The sequence below is a fragment of the Typopeltis vanoorti genome, chromosome 9 (genome assembly GCF_054136105.1).
Source record: "Typopeltis vanoorti isolate ZY-2024b chromosome 9, IOZ_Tvanoo_1.0, whole genome shotgun sequence".
NCBI lineage: Eukaryota > Metazoa > Arthropoda > Arachnida > Uropygi > Thelyphonidae > Typopeltis > Typopeltis vanoorti.
In genome coordinates this window covers 11005856-11028388 of record NC_143557.1, presented here as the reverse complement: position 1 = coordinate 11028388, position 22533 = coordinate 11005856, and the positions used below count along the sequence as shown (strand labels likewise).

Sequence of the window (22533 nt, the reverse complement as noted above, 5' to 3'; positions counted from 1 at the left end):
ACCAACCCATGTCCTGAGCAGAAATACAACAGGTATTTGCCATTATTAAGTTTTGTTCTTCTCCCAAGAACTGTTCCCAAGATCTCACCAAAATATTTTTGTGTGTCTGACAATCATTTCCTACTCAGCTATTTAGATCCCCAACAAGACCCTATTTTTCCTTTTTCATTGTGCCAGTTGCTTTCTCTAAATCCTCAAAAAATTCCTCCACTTCTGCCTTAGTAGAACCTTCTGTGGGACTATAGGCACAAATAAGTCTATTTGACATTGCTTGCCATTCAAGAAGATTAGCTTTTTGTGTGTGTGTGTGTGTGTGTTCAATACTATAGTTACTACACCTTATTTTCCCTAATTATAATGAATATACACTAGTGGTCAAAATTGTGGAATCCTTTTGGAAAAGTGTATTTTTGAAGTTTGATGGCTCATAACACTACTTTTGTTTTGTGTAATACCATAAAATTATATATCAATGGAAGGATAATTTAATCAAGAATGTAATGCAACAAAGTTTGTTCAATTATCTGTATTCTATGAAAAAGGTATAGCCAAATAACCAGAAAAAAGAAGCACAACTTGCTTAGGTTGATATGAAGTAACTTTCCTTCATTTGAATGTAGCCAATGAGCATGAGTGTTTAGAGAGCCAATCAGGTGTTATCTTGTTTTGGCAATAAGCCAATAAGATCACAGCATGATTCAGCTATTGATGTCATGTATTGGAGCTGAGAGGAGGATATTTGTCACTTTATGTGATTGCTATCAAGTCGGTTAGGTTTTTTTTGTGTTGTTTCATTTAGTGAGCTTGCAAAACGTAATAAAATTAAAGAAATGGCACAAAGAGTTGATTGACTGTTCACCCAGAAAGCGATGTAAAATAGTACTATTAAGTGAACAAGGCTACAGTTATGAAAAAATCAGAACAAAAATTGGTGGAAACTTAACCAAAGGTGGCATTTCTAAATTTTTGAAGAGGTATAGGGAGACTGTTTACTACAAAACCAGACTGGTAAAGGCAGGAAAAGGTGCACAACAGCAAGTGATAATAGAAGAATTGAGAGACTGTGACTACGTGACAGAAGAAAATCATCTTGGTGTGTGTAAGATGAAATGGCGCCATACAATGTGAAGTTGATTGCATGGACTGTTCGGCGCAGACTGCAGGAATTTGGTCTAAATACTTAGAATTCCATGAAAAAAGCCATTTTTATCTCTCAAACAAAGATTGAAAAGATTAAACTAGGCTAAAACCCATGTTAACTGGAGTGGAACAGTGGGACAGTGTTATTTGGAGTGATGAGACCAAAATCTCCCTGTTTGGTAGTGATGGCATAAAATACGTAAGGAGAAGAATCGGAGAAGATTTGCGTCTTAAACCTACCGTGAAACACCCACTTAGCGTTATGATCTGGGGTTGTATGACATCAAAAGGTGTGGGCAGAATTTGCGTGATTAATGGGAATATAAATGCCCCAAAATACATAAATAAAATACTTGAGCCCAAACTGAAACCTTCCGCACTTGATCTTTGCCAAGATAATGAAGCAATTATATTTCAACAGGATTCAGCTCCATGTCTTGTTGCTGCTGTGTGCAAAAAGTGGTTTCAAGATAATCATATTCCACTGCTGGAATGGCCTGGGAATAGCCCAGACCTTAACCCAATCGAAAATATATGGAGCCGACTAAAGAAACTTGTTAGTCAGAAGTCAGTAGAGAGACTAAAACTGTTTTCTGTATCTCCGTGTGTGTGGGGAAAGGGTAGTATTGCTAACTAGTAAAGGGAGGAATTATGTACATTCATAGTAGAGAACAAGATGGAAGAAGTGGAAAAATAAAGTGAACAGTGCAAGAAAGAGACAAGCAGGTCAAGATGCTTAGTAGGGTTGACTTGAAAATGTACAGAGAAAAGAAATTTTTATGTCAATCACCTAATAAGTGCAAGGAAGATAAATCTCCAAGGGAGATTTATCTTCCTTGTACTTTCCCATTATGAGAGTTTTCAATATGATAATAGAAACTCCTGTTTCTATTATCAGAGGATGAGTCTCAATAGATTGCAATATGGTGGCTGCTCTTCTAAGCACGACACCCAGACTAGTACCTAGTCGTCTGCAGACGATTTGGTGCCTGCATGTCACACCTGAATGGAGCAGCATAGGAAATAGCTGCTGCTGCATAGTCTCAACAGCTACCTTGATGCTTCAATTCTAGTGGCCTCATCGCCAGAGCGATTGCACCGTAATAGTACGAAGGCAACTCTGGCTAGCACTGCCTTTTAACACATGCGGCACGAATGGTATCATTGCAGCGGCTAGATGGGATTCTGACTTAGAGGCATTCAGTCATAATCCCATGGATGGTAGCTTCGCACCACTGGTCACCATGTGTCCAAACCTGTGTTTCCTCTCGTACTGAGCAGGATTACTATCGCAATGACTAGTCACCAGTAGGGTTTCCACAATTTTGGCCACTAGTGTAAAAGGAAAATAGGGTAAAAGAAGTCGGCTGAATGAATTTATATGAAATAACAGAGAAATTAGTCAAAACATAAATTAGCTGTATATGGGATGGTGTTCAAACCAATTTTAACTTTTTGATCAGAGCTGGGTTAGAAATAAAACACTTGACTAATGACTAGAGACCACAGATATGAGAATCATGTGAAAGATTAGGGGTGTGAACAGATGGCATCAATGGCAATATCATACTAAAAATGAGGATATCAGGAAAGAAATTGACATTGTTAGCATCCAGGAATGTGTTCACAGAGCTAATCTCAGGTGGTATGGTCACTGAAACAGAATGTGAGAGGAAAGATTAGCAACACAAGTATTCTCTGCCAAAATGTTACTAGTGTAACATTTTGGCATTTTACATTTATTGTTTAAGCCAATAAGAATACAATTTGGTCGGCTGGATCCCAAATTTCCTCCCCATCTTCAGTATCCAGATAGATATCCAACAGGGTGCACCACAAGGAGGTGAGGATTGGACATTAGTTCAAAAGTCTTGGTCGGTTCTCCACATTCCTTTAAAGGCTGTATGGTAGTCTCCTCTCAGTTATACAGCTTTGTCCTTTATTCCACACTCGGTTTAAAATCCTATCAAGTATTCAAGCCATGTATTTCTGGGTAGTCCAATAAAAGAATCTAGTTTTCAGTGTTTAAGAAGTGCTTAATTGACAAAGCTGTATAACTGAGAGGAGACCTCCACAAGCCTTTAAAGGAATGTTGAGAACCAACCAGGGCTTCTGACCTAATGTCCAGTCCTCACCTTCTTGTGGTGCACCCTGTTGGGTATCTTAGTAGATGAATTTGGTTATGAACCAAATAATAGACCTGAAATTCTCAAAATAGCAACAAAATTCTACCAAGAATTATACTCAAATAATCAAGCAAATAGTTTAACAGACAACCAAACAAATGGAATGTGTGATTATACCTATCTTGGAAATCACCGAAGACTGGTGAGTTCTTTCTGATCAATAAATAGAAAATGTTATATTCAGGCAATGACAAGTAAGGAAAAGAAGGAGTAGCCATAGTATTCAACACTAAATACCAGGCTAATCTTCTTGAATGGCAGGCAGTCTCAAGTAGAGTGATGTGGGCAAATATCAGAATGGGGAACTGGACAATGAGACTTATTTGTGCCTATGGTCCCACAGCAGGTTCTACTAAGGTAGAAGTGAAGGAATTTTTTTGAGGCTTTAGAGAAAGCAGCTGACGCGATGAAAAAGGAAAAGGTGATCGTTGTTGGGGATCTAAATAGCAGAGTAGGAAGTGATTGTCAGACATACAAAAATATTTTGGGAAAATTTGGAGAAAAGAGCAAAGCTAATAATAATGGCAAATATCTGTTGGATTTCTGCTCAGGACATGGACTGGTTATTACTAACACCATGTTCCAACATAAAATTGTGCACAAATTCACATGGAGAGAAGAGGCAAGGAATAAGAAAAGTCTCATTGACTATGTTATTATTGATAGTGATGTTTTCTCCCTGGTGCAGGACACCAAACTGTACAGATAATTTGAAATTGGAAGTGATCACTATTTAGTCTTGAGCAGGATAAAAATGAATTTCATATCGAAAAGAAGAACATGTAAGAAAGTTTGAAAGTGAACAAAAGTTGTGTGCAGCTCTCAGATGTGAACTGTAGACTAAAATACACAAACATGATTGAAGAAAAGATGAAAGAGTTTTGAGAACAGGAACCAAACCTTGGAGATTCAGTGGCAAGTCTTGAAGAAAATCCTAATTGATTCAGCCAGAGAGGCATGTGGTGAAGTTGTCTGCAAGGATAGAAAAATCAGAACTCCATGGTGGACACAGGAAGTTAAAGAGGATGAGTCTTCAAATGAACTGGCTGTGTAATTTGAGCCTCAGAACAGAAAAGTTTCCACAGGAATGGAAAGAATATGATACTCCCATTGCACAAGGATGGTGCAAAGATTGATGTGCCTAACTATCTATCTCTCAGTATCTTTGGTGTGGTGGTGAAGATTTTGGAAAAGTGGAGTTGACAAACAATCTGTACTTTGCAATGAGCTGCATGGGTTTACCAAGGGAGGATCATGTTTGAGTAACTTGATCAAATTTTATAATTATAATGTAACAGTTGAGTTAGACAAAGAAATTGCGTGCATGTGATAATTTGGACTTTGTTAAAGCTTTTGACAGGCTTCAGCCTGTAGGGCTGTTACATAAGTTGGAGGAGTGGATTATAAAACACTAGCTTAGTCTGCCTGCTTTGCCAAGGTGAATTTATACTGCCAGAAGTTCACTTCAGGGTATTTACTCGAGTATAATGCTTTCATCATGGTATAGAATTTTGTATATGAGGCTATTGTCTTTTATTACTTTAACAATTTCTCACTATTTTATGCAGTTTATTCTGGAGTGTACAAAGTGCTGCATAAAGCTATAAACACTATTTTTTTCTCTCTCTCTCTCTCTTTCACACACACACACACACACACACACACACAAAGGTTAATTTTTTCTGATTTCAAAAAGAAAACTTCATGTTATTAGTTTTATTTTAAAAATTTATGGAATTTACAACCGTGCTAGAAACTTTTTTTATTATCTCGACGTTTCAATCTTTACACCAAGGTCATCATCTGGAGCATACATCAACATACAACAAGCTGAGTTACATTATTAACTGTAAGCTAAAGAAACAAGGCTTTGATCACATGTTATTCTACTGGCATGACCTCTAGTGAAAAAGAAAAAATACATCAAGCTAAATTCTATTTACAATGACAGGAATAAACATTCTTTCAGAAACAATGATGTCCTATTTTTAGTATTACAATTCTTATTTTTGCTTTTAAGATACTGGATTTTTTACAGTCCTGTTTATAGTTGTTCTTAGTGAGGAACGTTCCGAGGGTCGAATATATACTTTCTATATGTTTGGGATTTTTAGACCATCATTATTGTTCAGATTGGGCTGGTTGATAATGATCTCACAGGCTTCCTTAAATTTCCGTTCATACCACGTTTTAGTGCGATGTAGACAGCAAGTGCTTTTCCAGTCAATTCTGTGTAAGGTATTCAGGGCATGATCAGAAACGCCAGCTTCACCATAATTATTATATTTAATGTGTCGTTTATGTTCTTTTTGTCTGATAGTAATTGTGCGTCCTGTGTCTCCTATATATGGTATGTTGCAAGTACAATAAATCCGGTATACTCCAGGGTGGGCTAGTGGAGGAAGTAGGTCTTTGGATGAGTTGAGCAAGCTTTTTAATTTTGCAGGAGGTTTGATGGTGGCTTTGAGGTTGTATTTTTGTAGTACTCTGTTTATTTTGTCTGATGTTCCTTTAATGTAGGGAATGGTTATAGTTTTACTGTAGTCTGGTTTGTCTTTGTTTTTTATTGTGGTTTTATAGAGAATTTTGTTAATAGTGTTTTGGGCTGTATCCATTTTTTTGTAAAGTATTAATGATAATTTTAAATTCGTGTTTCAGTGCCTGTTCATTGGAACAGATCATCTGAGCCCTGTTTTTTAGCATGTTGATGACACCTAGTTTTTGTGTTGGATGGTGGTAGGAGTTTGTGTATGTATTGTCCCATATGTGTTTGTTTCCGGTAAACAGTGAAGGAAAGATTCCCAGAGGGAAGACGTGACAAGTGTATCCAGAAACGGAAGTATGTTGTGTTTTTCAATTTTAATTGTGAATTGTATGTGTTTGTGTTGTTTGTTTAGGTGGCTAAGGAATGTGTTTAATGTCTGACGACCATGGGACCAGATCGCGAAAACATCGTCAACGTATCTAAGCCAGACTTTGGGTTTTAGAGGGGAGGAACCTATACATTTTAAGCAACTATAGCAAGTTGCTTAAAATGTTCCATGTAAAAGTTAGCAATAGGGGAGGGGGATAATGGCGAGCCCATGGCTGTGCCTTCTTTTTGTAAGTAGAAGGTGTTTTGCCATACAAAATAACCCAACCGTAATACGTGCCTGATATAGCGCCGTGGAGGAATTTTTTCTGTAGGAGAAGGATTGTGTCATTGATTGGGACATTCGTGAAGAGGGGAGATGTCAAAACTGACTAATAAATCATCTTTTTCTAATGTAATGTCTTTGATGGTGTTTATGAAGTGTTGTGTGTTTTTGGATATAGGAGGGGGAATGGAAAAAAAAAAGTTTTTTAACACGGTTGTAAATTCCATAAATTTTTAAAATGAATGCTGATCACCGTGTAACTCTAAAAAGAAAGGATTCATGTTATTAGCAATTCGTCATTGCATCACATATCTTATCTGTTTTCTGTTTATTATATACCAGCCAACTTAAATTTATGTAGCAGATTATGTAAGATAATGACCGTTTGTAGCATAATTAATCTTGACAACTGCCATTTGGTAGGAAAGTCCTAGCTTCAAAACCAAAATCCTGCCTAGGATGCAAAATCCATTTATTTATTTATTTATTTTATGCAGTTCAATTTGGAATATGCAAAGTACTGTACTTGCACTCTGCCAGTTATACACTTACAAACACCGAACATGGTCAGTATTGAAACCAATTTGGCTGGAAAGGTGTGTTTAAATTGAATTTAGGATAAAAATAACCTTTATAAAGACTTTTTAGTAGGCTAATTAACCAGTTTCAAACAAAGGACATCTCTCCCCCTTCCTCCCAAGAAACATTTTTTCCTGCACAAAACAGCAACACTGACCTGAAGTACAAGCAACAGTGAAGTACATTTGGTTTGTAGCCTTAGTTGCTGTTGCTGAAATTCCAAGAAACCAATAATCCAGTAAAACTTAGTTTTCAGCTGGTGACAAAACACTGTTTATTTTTTATTGCAGAATGAATGCTAGGTCTTATTTACTTATTTGACTAAAATGAATACTTTTTTAGATACAGATTTGGTCTGCACATTAATCAGAGCTAATTGCAATTTTAATATAGCACTATTTAATTTTTATGATATCAATTAATTTTATTTCAAATATATGCCTTTCAAATTTTGTGGACAGTATTTTGGGTTATATGTAGTTGCATGTTGCTGCCTCTAAAAATTAGTAAGGTAATTGTTATTATTATTATTAAGAGAGATGACCTTCAGGGAGTGATGGAGGGAGGCTACATACTACACACACCAGCTATCATACTTATTATTGAATTCATTCACACTGCTTGCACTCGTAACATCCAATGGAAATCCATTCCAATCCCACATCACTCTATGAGAGGGGAAATTTAGCCTTCATCTCCTCTTCTTAGCGGCATTCATTCTCAGTTTCCAAGGATACCCTCTTGTCCTTTTCCCCACCCCTCCATAAATTGAAAAATTCCATCAGTCAAAATCCTATATGACCCTTTCAAAAGTTTGTGTATCAATTATATCATCCCTCTTTCTCCTGTTTGCTAGTGTCTGCAGTCTACAAATTCTCAATCTGTCTTCATAACACCAGTATTCCATAATCCTGATATAATTTTTAACACTCTCCTTTGCACTCTTTCCAATATATCAGAATCACAACAGAGACCAGACCTGTGCACAATGGTCCAAGTGAGGTCTTATCAACGCCTTGTAAAGAGGTAAAATGACATCCATATCTTTACTTATGAACATTCGTTTCAGCATTGCAATTATCTTTTGAGTTGTATTTGCAATCTTTGCTACATGGCACCTGAACTTCAACTTCCTATATACTAACACTCCAAGATCCCTAGCCTCATCAGTTTCTTCAAGCATAATCCCACCAATATAATATGACATTGGGTATCTAATCATACCAAAGTGCATGACTTTACATTTACTGAGATTGAAGTGACATCCATTTTCTCATTCCCACAATTCCAGCCTATTCAAATCATTCTGCAAGTACTGCATATCAGCAGAATTTCTGATTACCCTACTTATCTTTACATCATCAGCAAATAGCTGTATGCCACTTGTCAAATCCTTCCCAGTATCATTCTTTGTAGTACACCACTGGTTACCTTAAATCTTGTAGATCCCCCCCCCCCCCCCATTAACACTTTTTGATATCTGTCAGTTAGCCATCCTTTTATCCACACTAATATTCTATAATCCAAAGCCATATTCTCGAATTTATGCAACAACATACCATGCTGTATTCTGTCCAAAAGCTTTAGCAAAATCCAAAAGTATCATGGTGTATCCATTCCCGTTTCTAGTTCAATGTTTACATTGAACATGCTCACATTCTATAATATTGTTATAGAATGTGAGCAAGTTGTAAAAGCATGTCCTTCCCTTAGTAAACTCATGTTGCTCAATGTAAAGTAGAGATTCACTGTCAACCCATTTCTGAATGCAAGCTTTAACCAATTTTTCCAAAATTTTCACCATCACTCTTGAGATACTAATTGATCAATAGTTGGGTACATCAGTCTTTACACCACCATTGTTCAATAGAATTACTATACATTCTTTCCATTCCTGCAGAATCTTCCCTCTTCTGGGACTCATATTAAACAGCCTGGTCAAAGAAATAGCCAGTTCAGCTGAACCCTCTTTTAGCACACACGCTGATATCCCATCAGTCCCTATTGCTGAATTCTTATTTAATTTATGCAACACGTCTAATACCTAGTCCTCGTACACCTGAGTTTCTTCATCCAGTGAAGAGGTAGCAGTGAGCTTAATGTCACGTATACTGGGTTGAAAGCTTTTAACAAAATGGGCACTCATTAGCTGAACAACCTCTTCTGCATCTGTAACCCTCACACTATCTGGATTTAGAAGAATTATTCTTTCATTTTCATTCTTTCTTTTATTTGCAGCATATTGATAGAATTCTTGTGGGTTGTCTTTAGCATACACAGCTAGTTAGTTTCATACTCAGACTTTGCTTTCCATACAACAGTTGACTATTCTAGTCTGCTGCTTATAATATTCATAATGCACATCATTCTTATGCACACGGTATTCCTTCCACATCATCCTTTTCTTATGAATCTCTTGCTTAATAAGATTACACATCCATTTTATGAGGAAATGATATTAATATGAAATCTGTGGCACATATTATATACAGAAACAGTAGTATTCAGCTTGAATTTTTAGTGAAACCTTTTTTTTTTTAAAGAGCTAGTTTTGGGGTTAAGTTGATTTATGTACATTAATTTGTGTAATTTACTGACAGCAGTTTCTTTTCCATTTGATATTTTAGAACCCAACAAAACAAGTCAATAAAAAGCTTCATTTACAAATACAGTCAATCCTGGTCTGAAAATATTAAATGGAAATATCCAGAAATAAGCAATTCATATTGATTGAGCGGGAGATAGTAAATCCTGTTTTATTTGATTATCTTACAAAGATAATCTGCCGAAAGGCAGATTATCTTTGTAAGCAATTCATATGTTTTAAATTGCGTGCCATCTCACCCATGATGCGAATCACCCCTTTGTCCAGCGTATCCATTCTGTATATGCTACACACCTGTTAGTCACTTAGTAGTGGTCTTGATTATCAGATCGACTGTCACAGTATCTCAGTGCTTGTATTCAGTTAACCCTTACAGTATTGTACTGCTTAATTGCCCTAAAGCATAAGAGTGCTGGCAATTCAGATATACCAAAGAGAAGCCTAAAGTGCTTCTTTTATTTGGAAAGGTGAAAGTTCTTAACAAGAAGGGAAAAAAAAATCATATGCTGAGGTTGCTAAGATCTATGGTAAGAATGAATCTTCTATCTGTGAAATTGTGAAGAAAGAAAAAGAAATTTGTACTACTTTTGCTGTTGTACCTCAAACTGCAAAAGTGATGGCCTTAATACTTAAGTACTTAGTTAGGATGGAAAAGGAATTAAATTTGTGAGTGGAAGATATGAAGAGAAAATGTGTTCCAATTGACAGCAACATGTTGCACCTGAAAGCATTGAGCGTATATACAGGAAATTGCTTGGTCACATTCAAAATGAATGATATCAAGCCATTTGCTGCAGGTAAGGGATGGTTACACAGATTCAGGAATAGGTTTGGACTGAAAAATATAAAAATTACTGGAGAGGCTGCCTCTGCCGATGAAGAAGCTCCCATATTTCTGGCAGAGTGTAAGTTGAAACCGGTCTCTTCTGGAAGAAGATGCTCAATAGAACTTACATTCATATAAGTGCAGAGGAGTCACAGGGTCATGGCAGGGCAGATTTACTCTGGTACTATGTGGCAACACTGCTGGACTTATGATAAAGTCAGGCGTAGTGTACAGAGTGAAGAACCCACATGCTCTCAAAAACAAAAATTATCTTCCTGTGTTCTTGCAATGTAATCAGAAAGCATGGATAACAGCCATCTTGTTTATGGAATTGTTCCACCAATGCTTCATCCTGGAAGTGAAAAAAAATACTTGGAAGAAGTAGTGTTGGAATTTGAAGTCCTTTTAATAATAGACAGTGCAGCTGGCCATCCTGAGCTGCTATGAAAATGAAAATGTCAAGGTTGTATTTTTACCTCCAAATTCAACCTCATTGGTTCAGCCTCTTCACCAGGGCATCATTTGGTTTGTCAAGGCTAGCTACATGCCCCCACCTTGTATTTAATTGCATTTGATCAGCAATTGATGCAGATCTTAATCTGGACATAATGCAGTGCATGGAATCGCTCATTATTGCTGATGCAGTAACATTCATCAAAGCTGCAATGGATTAATTAAAACCAGAAACTGTAAATAATTTCCAGAAGAAAACTTATGGGGGTGAAGTTATGAAATAGTTTTAAAGACTTCCTGGGGATTGATGGAGAAGTTAGGAAAATTATTCATCTAGCAAGATAAATTTTTGGAGAAGGGGATTTGCTGACATGCTTGATGAAGAAGTGGAAGAACATATTGAAGGCCACCGAGAAGTGTTAACAAATGAGGAATTGGAAGAACTTGTTGAGTCATCTACAGAAGAAGATGAAGAAACTGAAGCAGAACCAACAGTGTGAACATTACTGGAATTTGCCACAGTGTTCGAATTGCACAAGCATTAAAGGACAAAATTACGGAATATGATCCTCAGCTAGAATTCAGCATTAAAGTTACCCATATGATCACCAAAGATTACAACTTCTGGAGCAACATTGAACGAAAGGACTAAAACTTTCGATTACAATGTTCTTCCAAATGGTTTTGTCAAAAAAAAAAAAACCTTCAGCTATCGAGTGTATTCAACCATCATCATCATATGGCTTGATGATCCTCTTTCTGATGATACGTCAGGTCAGTAGTAGTAGTCTAATGCTACGTCACAGTGCCTATGTCATTTATCTCGTCACAACTTTTATTGTAGTTATTGTTTTCAGTTTTCTTCCAGTCCATTGATTGGATAAGATAGATTGGGATGGTGGGAGCAACTTTTGGGTTCAGATAATTTAAATACTGCAGATGACCAGATGTAGTGAAATATTTAAATTAATAAAACTTTTAATTAAAGGAATACTTTGAATAGGCCTTTACTTCCAAGATAAAACATCAAACAGACCAGTTTTATGAAAAGAGCACAATCATCCATGGTATGCTCTTTGATTGGAAATATGGCAGAGCCTTACTGTCATTCTTAAAAACCCTTTGGGTTTCACTGTAATGGATTAAAAGAGGTATAAGTTTGTCCTGCAACATTTCTGTACTAAAGAAGTAAACATTTTACTGGGTTGATTGTTTTCAGAATGGCTAACTTATATTCCATATCAGTAATTTTATTACTGCTCAACTCATTATCACTTTTCCATTTAGAAGAAATAAGTTTTTTTTGACAAATCTCACAACAAAAAAATTCAAAGATGCAAATAAAATTGAACTAGCATTGAGTTACCTGCGATAATCATGACTGCTGACATGAAAGAAATAAAATCATGATAGACCATAAAGTTGACATGTATAATGATCTATTGGAAATTGTGTATTTGAAAATGAAAGAAATAAAATCATGATAGACCATAAAGTTGACATGTATAATGATCTATTGGAAATTGTGTATTTGAAATGGAATTTTCTCATGGAAACTTTGGTTATAAGCTGGGGTGTGTACTTGTATTAAAATATTTGTTGCTTTTATTTACTTTTCTTGCATTTGTGAATACTTTCTGTTTTAATAAAGAAATGTAATCTTACAGATTATTATGTGTGAAGCAGTGAGCATTAATTTTGAAGAAGTATATTAAAAATTCTCACACAAAATAATTTTCTGTCAGTTTGTACCATACAGAAAATAATGTATTCTGTGTTGTTCATGACAGTTATACTTACTTACTTACTTATGGATATTATTAACCAACAAAATTCTGCATAATTAAATATTACACGGGAGGGACAACAAACCACTTTCTGATTTTTTTTTTTTTTTTTAATATGTAATCTGGAAACACCTGAAATTTAGTAGGTGCAATGTTACCATCCTCTATATAATTTCTTATTGATTAATAGTTATATAATAATACTGGATTTTTCTTTGTTTTTTGTATCATTTTATTCTGCTTAAATATTTAAGACGACAAGAAGCTTTACGACGAAAAGAACGGAATGAGGCTCATTTATATATGAATGTACAAGTTGTCACTGCAGATAACTTTAGTGGTCATCAGGGTACAGATCTCTTTGATTCTGAGAAAGCAAGTTACCGGTAAGTGTATACCGTACCATATGAATATATATATAAAGCAAAATTAAAAAAATATAATAAGAATAGTTGTGTATATGTGTGTGAGAGAGCGCTCATTAAACAGTTTTCATTTATTTGAGAGTAGGATGAATGAGAGATTAGTGTCGTTTTTTCATGTCTGATAATACTCATTTCTGACTTATCAGTAATCTGTGGATTCTCTAAGGTGGGTTCTCTTTTTTACTGTCAAACTGAATTGTCTTGAATGTGCAACATACACTTAAGAAAATGGCAGTGTGTCCAAGCATAATACAAATATGACAATGAATATTCAAAAGTGAAAGACTTTTCTGGAATTAGCATGTGCTCTTCAGAACACTTTAAGTCTAAATAAATTTTGCTGAAGAAAGTGCCAGAGATATGCGAGACATCTTTTTCTTCCAGAGATAAAATAACTGTATCTGTTAACCACACCATTCAGGCTAAACTTGACCTACACTATTAAATCAGATTTACTCAATATATCCAAACTGCAAAAGTCCCAACCAGAACATTCCCCACAAGCACAATATTATTGCAAAAAAAATTTACCATAATTTACCAACAAACCACACTGATTAGCTTTCTATTAGGAACACCTATCTAATAATGCATTGGTCCACCTCTCTGTGCAGTCACGGTTCACAGGTGCCTAGGAACATATTCCACAAGGTGTTGTTGAACATCTTCTATGCGTAACTCAACCCATCTCCACTGCAGCAACTCCATCAGTTCATGTTCATTCCGTGAAAGAGGATACACAGTTCTCACACCCCATTCTAGCATATCCCACATGTGTTCAATTGGTTATACAGGGGAGTTTGGGACCCAAGGCAACATGGTGAATTTGTTGTTGTTCCTCCAACCACTCAGTTGTTGTACAAGCCTGGCAAGGTGCATTGACCTATTGAAAGATGGCTCTGTGGTCAAGGTAGACCTCTTGCAGATATGGATGGAGATGGTCAGCTAACAGGTCCCTGTAGTGTTTGCCATTCCATTCAGTGTTTATGGGATGATAACTTACCGACCTAGGGTATGCCAGGAAAAAGCTCACCAAATCATAACACCACCTCCACTGGCCTGTTGAACTCCAGCTTGCAACCAGAGGATCGGGCTTCATGCTGTTTATACTAAATGTGAACCTGGCCATCAGCATGATGCAGCAGGAAACAGGACTACACTCCAGTTCCCCTTCTTCCGTCTGTTGAGGGCCCATTGCCAACATTCCTTGGCCCATGAGAGATGTTGTTTGCATTGCTTTGCCACCATCATTTTAGTTTCTGGTCATGAAACCCTAGGCATAGCAAATGCAGTACATGATACAAGAGGAAATGGGTTGTACTAGTGGGTGAGCTGTGTGACTGTTGCATATCATTGCTTAGATACCAGTTGTGACACCCAACGCTCACCTATAGGATAAACGACACATGGCTGAGCATCGTAAGCTCTTCTGCTAGATGTCTGTTCAAGGTTAATCCATTCCTGGTACACCCTTGATACAGTATTGCAGGAGACAAATAAGTCTGTTTCCAAAATACTGGCATGTGCCCTCTGGGCCCAACTATCTGACTGTGGTCAAATTGGCTTATGTTGCCACATTTCCCAATTACTGGCAAATATTTACTGATTACGTACAGAGGTTAGGGGTGCTCATTTATAATAGCTACACGTGATGTTGATATTGCGTGGTACTTCATTACCGTGCTAAATAGTAAATGGGGGGGGGTTGTAACGTAAAGCTAATGTAGTGTGTTTATGCAAGTGTGCAAATTTGCTGTAGCGAGAGTTAACTGTATTTGCTGGCTTCATTGCCTGAGTGAATAGCATACCCACTCTCCAACGATTAGGTTGTAGAAATTGCATCCACAAAACACCCCATTTCATTTTCAGAAATGGGTGTTTTGTGGATTTAGCTGATAGATGAACTCAGTGTGAGCCCATTGCTCTATTCATTGGAAGCCAGAGGTGACCTGCAAAAAAAAAAAGGTGTGTTAAATAACCTGGAACAAGGTTTCCAGGTTATTTAAGCCTTTGCTCACTCATGGTGGTACTAGTACTAACTTACTGAGTTTACAGCTTTTCCTGAGTGCATTTTACATATTATGGTTTGGCAATAATTATACATGTTATCTGTTCCACCTGCGTGCTTCTATGAAATTATGTCTGGATTCACAACAGTAATTTGTACCATTTGAAGATTACATATGTATATTTGCACACAAGAAAAGCTGTATATAGAATATACCATGCTATGTATAAAAATTATTAGAATCATTTTCCTGCTTTGCAGTGTTTGCTTTCAAGAAAGCAAAATTGTATCTAAATTGCTAAAAGGTTTTAATGTTTCTCCATTCAGGATGTAGTCAATGTTTTCAATGTTACTGCCTATTTTCATGTCTTTCGTTGTTCCTTGTGCACACCTGATTTAATATGAAACTATCTTTCTGTACTTCCTTCAGTTCTAACTGCTGACACCTGTGGCATTTGAAACAACCTTACTGTTGGCACCCTGTCATACTCCTTTTCCAGATCTACAAAACTTAAAACACAGATTCTTGTAATATTCCGATTATTTTTTGTAAACTGAAAATCTGATGTCGACAACCTGAAATTTGCCTGAATCCAGCTTTTCAAAGTGACCTTCCACAAATTTTCTTGACTCTTTCTTACATAGACTTGATAAAACTTACCAGGAACACAGTACGGAAATTATTGTGTAAATTTCACATTCAGCCTTATCTTCCCCCCACCTTTTTTTTTTTAAATAGATAGTACTATGAGTGCTCTGCACCAATCATCTGGAATTCGGCCCTCTGAATTACACACAGCCACTAAAACTTTTATACCTCAACATTTCAGCATTTGTGGTTGAATATTACCTACCCAAGCTGCCTTTTCACATTTCAGGGTTTTGATGGCTTTTGCAACTTCAAGTATTGATATGTATTGCAGACTGCATTCCTGTTAATTGTTTCATTTATCAATCTTTAAAAGTTTGCTACGGATATCTGGAATATTTTATCTTGAGTCTTTCATGTCACATTTATATCTTTGATTTCTTTTCCATTACTGTTTCTTCCATTTTTAAGCTTTTTCAACAGCCTCCAGAATATTTTATCAACTTTGTGATATTAATTTTCTACGTTCTTACCAAAGTCTTCCCATGAACTTTTTAGCTAATTTTGCACAATGATTGTTTTGCTGCTTTCTTAGATTTTTCTCTGTATTCCCTGAGCACAAGCTGACTCACTTGCTAGTAACTTTCGATATATACTTCCTTATTTTCCTTCACTGTCTCCTTAACTTCCTGAGTCCACCATGGAGTTCAAATTTTTCTCTGCTTGCAGATTACCTTATCAGATGCCACTGGTTAAATAATATCAATCAGAGTTTTGTTTAGGGTTTACCACTGAATCTCCAAGGTTTGTTTTTGGTTTTCTAAGTCTCTCAGTTTTTCTTGAATGATGTTTGTATTTGAGTCTATAGTTCACAGCTGATAGCTGTTTAATGTTGATTCATTTCAAAACTCACACATCCTTCTTATCAATATGAAGTTCAATTTCCCCTGCTGAACACTTCCTATTTCAAATCTTCTGTATATCCTTGTGTCCTGAGGCAGTGGGAAAAAATCACTGTCGACAATAAAATAGTGAGAATTTATTTATTCCTTGCATCCTCTCTCCATGTGAAGTTTTACAAATTTTTATGTTGGTGGAGTTATCATGTTGGAGGCTTAATGGAATATATACAGCACTCAGAAAGGATTAACATAGGTTTAATACTTCCTGTATTTCGTCCTAGTCACTAGGACATCTTTGGGGATTACAAAAACAACTAATGTAAAATGAACACAAATATTATACAATACTAAGCCCAACCATGTGGGTGACACTAAAGTCCTATCTAAGTGGAACACCCTCTAAGGGCGGTTGTAGGTGGCCTGGAAAGTAAGGTGGGACTTCTGGTGATGAGTGTTTCCAAAATCTTTGGAAGCTTAATGCAACCATATTTATTGAGATTTGGTTGATTTCTGAGAGCTGCTGTTGATTCTAAGAATAGTCTCTCTCTTTTTTTTTTTTGAATTTGCTGTGGTGGAGCATGATGGTTTTCTTCCAAGAGACCCTGTGGGTGGTGTCCAAGACATGGTCAGCCAAGCCTGACTGACCATAGTTGTGTTTAGAGATGTAAGACTTGTGTTCCTCCAGGCAGATGGATGCTGATCTGCCTGTCTGTTCCAAAGTATGCCAGCTTACAGGAACAGGGTACTTTGTAAACTCCAGGCAGAGAGAGAGAGGAGGGAGCTGATGTTTTGTAGAATGGATAAGGGTAGCAAGTTTGCGGTGGGGCTTATATGCTGTGTGTAGGTTGTACCTTTTTAGAATCTTGGCTATTTTTTCGGATGTGCCATGGATGAAGGGTATGGTGATGGCATTTTTAAACTCTTGTTGACAAGAAGGATGGGGAATGGGGTAGGAACTGATTATTTTTTGATACTGTGATCGCTGTAGCCATTGGAAAGTGCTGTGTATGTAGTAGTGAGGGCGGTTCCACTGGACCAAAGATTGTGGGCTCTCTTGGTAAGAGTTTTAATAATGCCATATTGTTGAGAGGGGTGGTGGGAGAGTTTGTGAATGTATCTGGCTGTGTGTTTGGGTTTTCTGTATACAGTGAAGCCAAGTGTACCATTAGGCAGGCGTGTAACTAAGGTGTCTAGAAAGGGTAAACAATTGTTCTTTTCCTTTTTCATAGTAAACTGGATTCTTGGATGTAGGCTGTTGAGATGACTGAGGAAAGGAGTCTAACGTGTCTGGGCCATTAGGCCAAATAGAGAACACATCATCTACATATCTTAGCCAGATAGAAGGTTTGAGTGGGGCTGAGTCTATGGCTTGTTTTTCAAAATCTTCCATATAAAAATTGGCAAGAGGGGGGGGGGGGGAACCCATGGCGGTTCTGGTCGATCCTGAATGGACGAATTTAAAGAAACTATTCATTCAGAATCTAACATGAGAATTTGGCTAACTCAGATAATACCTAATTAACAGCACACCGCTCTAAATTTTGTTGTATAGGAAGTTTTGTAATAACATGTAAATCGCAATAGAAAAATCTTGTAGTTGAAAACTAAACTGAAGGATTATCGGATTAATGAATTTGTAATAAGGAAATAGTAGTATAATCTGGTCCCATTAAGCTGTCTTAAACTTAGTAAGTCGCCAAAGAAGTTAAGAGTACCAATGCAAAGGTTGAATTAAATATGCACGAATCGGCCGTAATGCCGCAAGCTACAACATACGAGGAAGATGATGTAAGCACGATTACCTAGAATACAGCACCTAACGGCAGCTAGGACTTTGAGGATCATCTTGAGGGCATGGAAACTAAGGGGCGTGTGGAAAAGAAGGGACAAAATATAAGGCAATGCACACGATAATGGGAGGCTTTTTTCTGGTTGTTCCTGACTAGTCGATGGAGTAGTGACAAGCGAGAGGGTCTCATTATGCCAGATAGTGGACAGGCCTTCTGAGTAAGAAGGCCTGTAAGATTTCATGGCGAGCAGCATGCGAATCATTGGCCTACGCAGAAATTGTGCCAATCGCTGGATGTCCCACTCAAGTAGGAGCAGAGACAACACTGTATCGAGGCAGTTAGAAGTTCAAGTCCGGAAGAATGTAAAACGGACAGCGTAGTCATAAGCCTATTGCAGAAGCAACTGATCAAAGGAGGACCTGAATAACACGTGGCCGTTAACAGACCTTCGGAAAAAGATTGGGTAACGTAAAGACCTTTACTATATGTTTGAATGAGACAGAATTTAATATCAGATTATATTAAGTGGACAATTCATAGTGGACTATAATAAGGATTTGTATTTTGAGATAGAGTAATTCTGCTGAACAAAGGAATGTCAGGAGTGAAATTTTGGCTGCATGTGACTGAGATTATATGTGAATTTGTAATTTTTGTAGATGATCTATACCAGAATAGTAACGGATTGTGAAATGTCTTTAAATGTAGCATGCAATAAGAGTTTGATTTAGAATAACATAGTTAGCTAGTTTTAATGTTTTATAGTTTGTGTGTGATTAGCAATTTGATCTGTGAGTGTTTTGTTAAATTAGCATTGAGTAACTAACTTAGCAAGTGATTTTGAAAAGCTTAGTATCCTATTCCAATTATAGTTGTAAAGTGTAATTTGTTCCAATAAGCATGTTTTGTTGTATATGCCTGACCTCAAGAATTCAAATTACCACTTGCAAAGAAATTTAGAACCATAGAGGGAGGGAACTTAATGAAAGTATTTGAGTAATAGATTATTGGCCATGATTGCAATTAGTACCGATATCTATTTAGTGTATACTAGAATGAATGCCAATTAACCTAGGAATATTCCCTGAATTTGAATAAGCTCATATTATAGGACTCTGGCTTGCACAGCAATAAAAAATAAATTTGCCAGTGTCCGAAAAGGAAGCATTCCTGGGTGGGGTCGAGTTAGGCACACATAAAGAACCAATATAAAAAAATGGAATATTAACAGTTCCCTCTATCTGCTTGTAGATTTTGTTCTTCCAAGAAAAATACCCAGAGTTAATGGCAAAGGAAAAGAGATCTATGATGTCAGATGGAAAAACGTTTTCTAAGAGAGATAAGGTGTCAGTTAAGGGAATATTGGTAAACAAAGAGGAGATATCAAAGCTTACCAATATGTCTGTGTTATTCACGGTTAAATTTTCTATAAGAGCTTTAAAGTGGATAGAGTTTTTTATATAGGATGTGGACCTTCCAGTGTGGAGGGTCAGAGAGTTGGCCAGCTGCTTAGACAGTCTGTAGCAAGATGCGTTGGTGGCATCTACTATAGGTCTAAGTGGGGAATTGGGTTTGTGGATTTTTGGTAAACCGTATATTCGGTGGGGTTAAGTTTTTTCGTGATGTCAGGGGGCCAGGAAGATACTTTTTTAAGTAAGATTTTTAATTTCTTAACTTGTGTTTTTGTGGGGTCATATTCTAGCGGGATGTAGGTAGCACAATCTCGGAGGATAATATTCATTTTACGATTGTATTCACCAGTATTAAGAACGACTGTGGCATTACCCTTATCCGCTCTGGTGATGACGATACTTTTTTCTTTGCATAATTTCAGGAGAGCTGTGCGTTGGGCATACGATAAATTACTTTTTGGAGGCAAAGAATGAGCGAGGATGTTGGCTACGTCAAGTCTGATGTTGTTGACTATCTCTGACGGTATGTGACCGATCCCACATTCAATGTTAAACATTACATCAAGCACTGGCACTTCCTTCGGAGCGACGGCGAAATTAGGGCCGAGGCATAGGGCGCTTACGGCATCGTCGTTGAGCCTTTTGGAAGTAAAGTTTACTACTGTCTTGAATGATTGATTTTGCGGTTGTGGTTTGTCTTTAACCAGGTTGTTATATTTCTTGATGTGTTTATTTTTTATTTTTTGAAATTCTTTCTGTGCAGTAATTTCCAAAATGACAGAGAGAATCGACCAAAGTTCAGGGTTAAGAATCGTGGAGAGCTCTGAATGTAAGGAGCCAATGGCGGCGTTCGTCACTGAGAGGGTGGCACGAGTAGAGGCGAATTGCTCGCATAGTAATGCCAGGCTGGCACGGTTATATATGCAGAGGGCTTTTTTGGAATGGAAATTGGCTTTTAGTTTAACGCAGTTCGGTATCACTCTTGTATCCCGACAGCTTTTTTAAATAGGCCAGCCTATTTAGTTGCCTACGTGGTTGGGCTTAATATTGTATAATATTTGTGTTCATGTTACATTAGTTGTTTTTATAATCCCCAAAGATGTCCTAGTGACCAGGACGAAATATAGAAATTATTAAACCTAGGTTAATCCTTTCTGAGTGCTGTATACATTCCATTAAGCCTCCAACATGATGTCCTCACAGCACTTAAGCCTCTACACACGAAGTTGGTGGAGTTAGTAATAACTCTTCCTTGTCCTGAACAGAAAGCCAACAAGTACTTACCATTATTATTACTTGTGCTGTTTGCTTTAAATCTTCCCAAAACATTTCTGCATGCCTGGTAATCATTTTTCTACTCTCCTGTTCAGATCTTTAACAAGGACTGACTTCTTTTTCATTGTGTCAGTCCTTCTCTCATGCCTCGAAAAATTCCTTTCCATTTATTCTTCACTAGAACCTTCAGTGGGACCATAGGCACAGATAACTCTTATTGTCCAATTCCCCATCTGATTATCCTTGTATTTAATATTGAATTTATATAATTGATGTTTTTACACCTTGTCATGCTATAAATGAAAGATTTCAAGAAATTGTATTCTTGGTTTCATCCTTTATCCAAGTATAAGCAATCAAAATTAGCACATGAAGTCACTTCATGACTGGGCTATTTGTATATAGAGGCTAATGGCTTCACATCATTTACCCGTGTTTCCCGTATTGCAATGTGCACACGTTAATTTAAAGTATAACCAAGTAAAAAAAAAAACTTTCAACCTCTGTCTTTAGTCCAGAGTAATTTATTAATAAAGTGTGGCACCTTTTCGCTACTTCTATGTGGAAATATGACTTCTGCATTACTTCAACCTTGGTATCACTTTTGGGTCTGGCAACCACTGATGAGACTTCAATAAAGTAAAAACAAGTCTGGGTAATGGCCTTTCCCATAATGTATAGCATTATATATGTCTGTAAGGTTTTTTTTTTATGTGATTCCCACACACCAAAGGATTCCAGATATATATATATATATATATATATATTTTTTTTTTTTTTTTTTACATAAACCAAAACCTTTATGTAGAAATCAAATTTGATTTTTTTTTCTTTTTTTCCAAGCCACTTTATGCCTTCACTATGTTTGGAGGTGGTATCATGCAGGTTGATGATATTAATCTCTGACCTAAAAAAAGCTCAGTGTAAGTTTTAATTACACTGCTGCTTAAAGTGGCAGTGTAATTAAAGCCTGATGTGTTCTTTTTTTCAGCAAGAGGTTTAAACCCTCTTGCTGAAAAAAAGTCCTAAACTTCATGTCGTTTACTGCAATTATTAATAATGTACATAAACACTGTTCATTACTAATTATTTTTTTATGTAAAGAATATTTTTCTGTGTACCAGATAATGGAATGAATTACATGTTACCACATAATTCATTCCATTATGAACAGAAACATGAAAATACAAAATAATCTAAATTATTGTGTATTTACATGAGAGATTCATAACTCTACTGTGATGGAGTAGTAACGTTAATGAATAGTAATTAATTCTATTAGATGAATGTTCATCAGTTTGCTGAATAAGTTAACTCACAAGGGCAAGGTATCTGGTAAATACTGGGGCAGTATGGAGGTGGAAGCTTATCCTTTACAGAGCCTAGAGAGGAAGATAGTTTGTTAACCAGATGAAAAGT

At 36.7% G+C, this 22533-nt stretch overlaps 1 protein-coding gene across 1 annotated transcript in view; it reads left to right on the top strand.

The window, feature by feature from the left end:
• Usp7 (Ubiquitin-specific protease 7) overlaps nucleotides 1-22533 on the top strand; it is a 747694-nt gene that overhangs the window by 345626 nt on the left and 379535 nt on the right. Inside the window, exon 16 of the mRNA XM_090397965.1 lies at nucleotides 12968-13099. Coding sequence (XP_090254091.1) covers nucleotides 12968-13099 — 132 coding nt within the window. The remainder of the gene's footprint in view (nucleotides 1-12967; nucleotides 13100-22533) is intronic.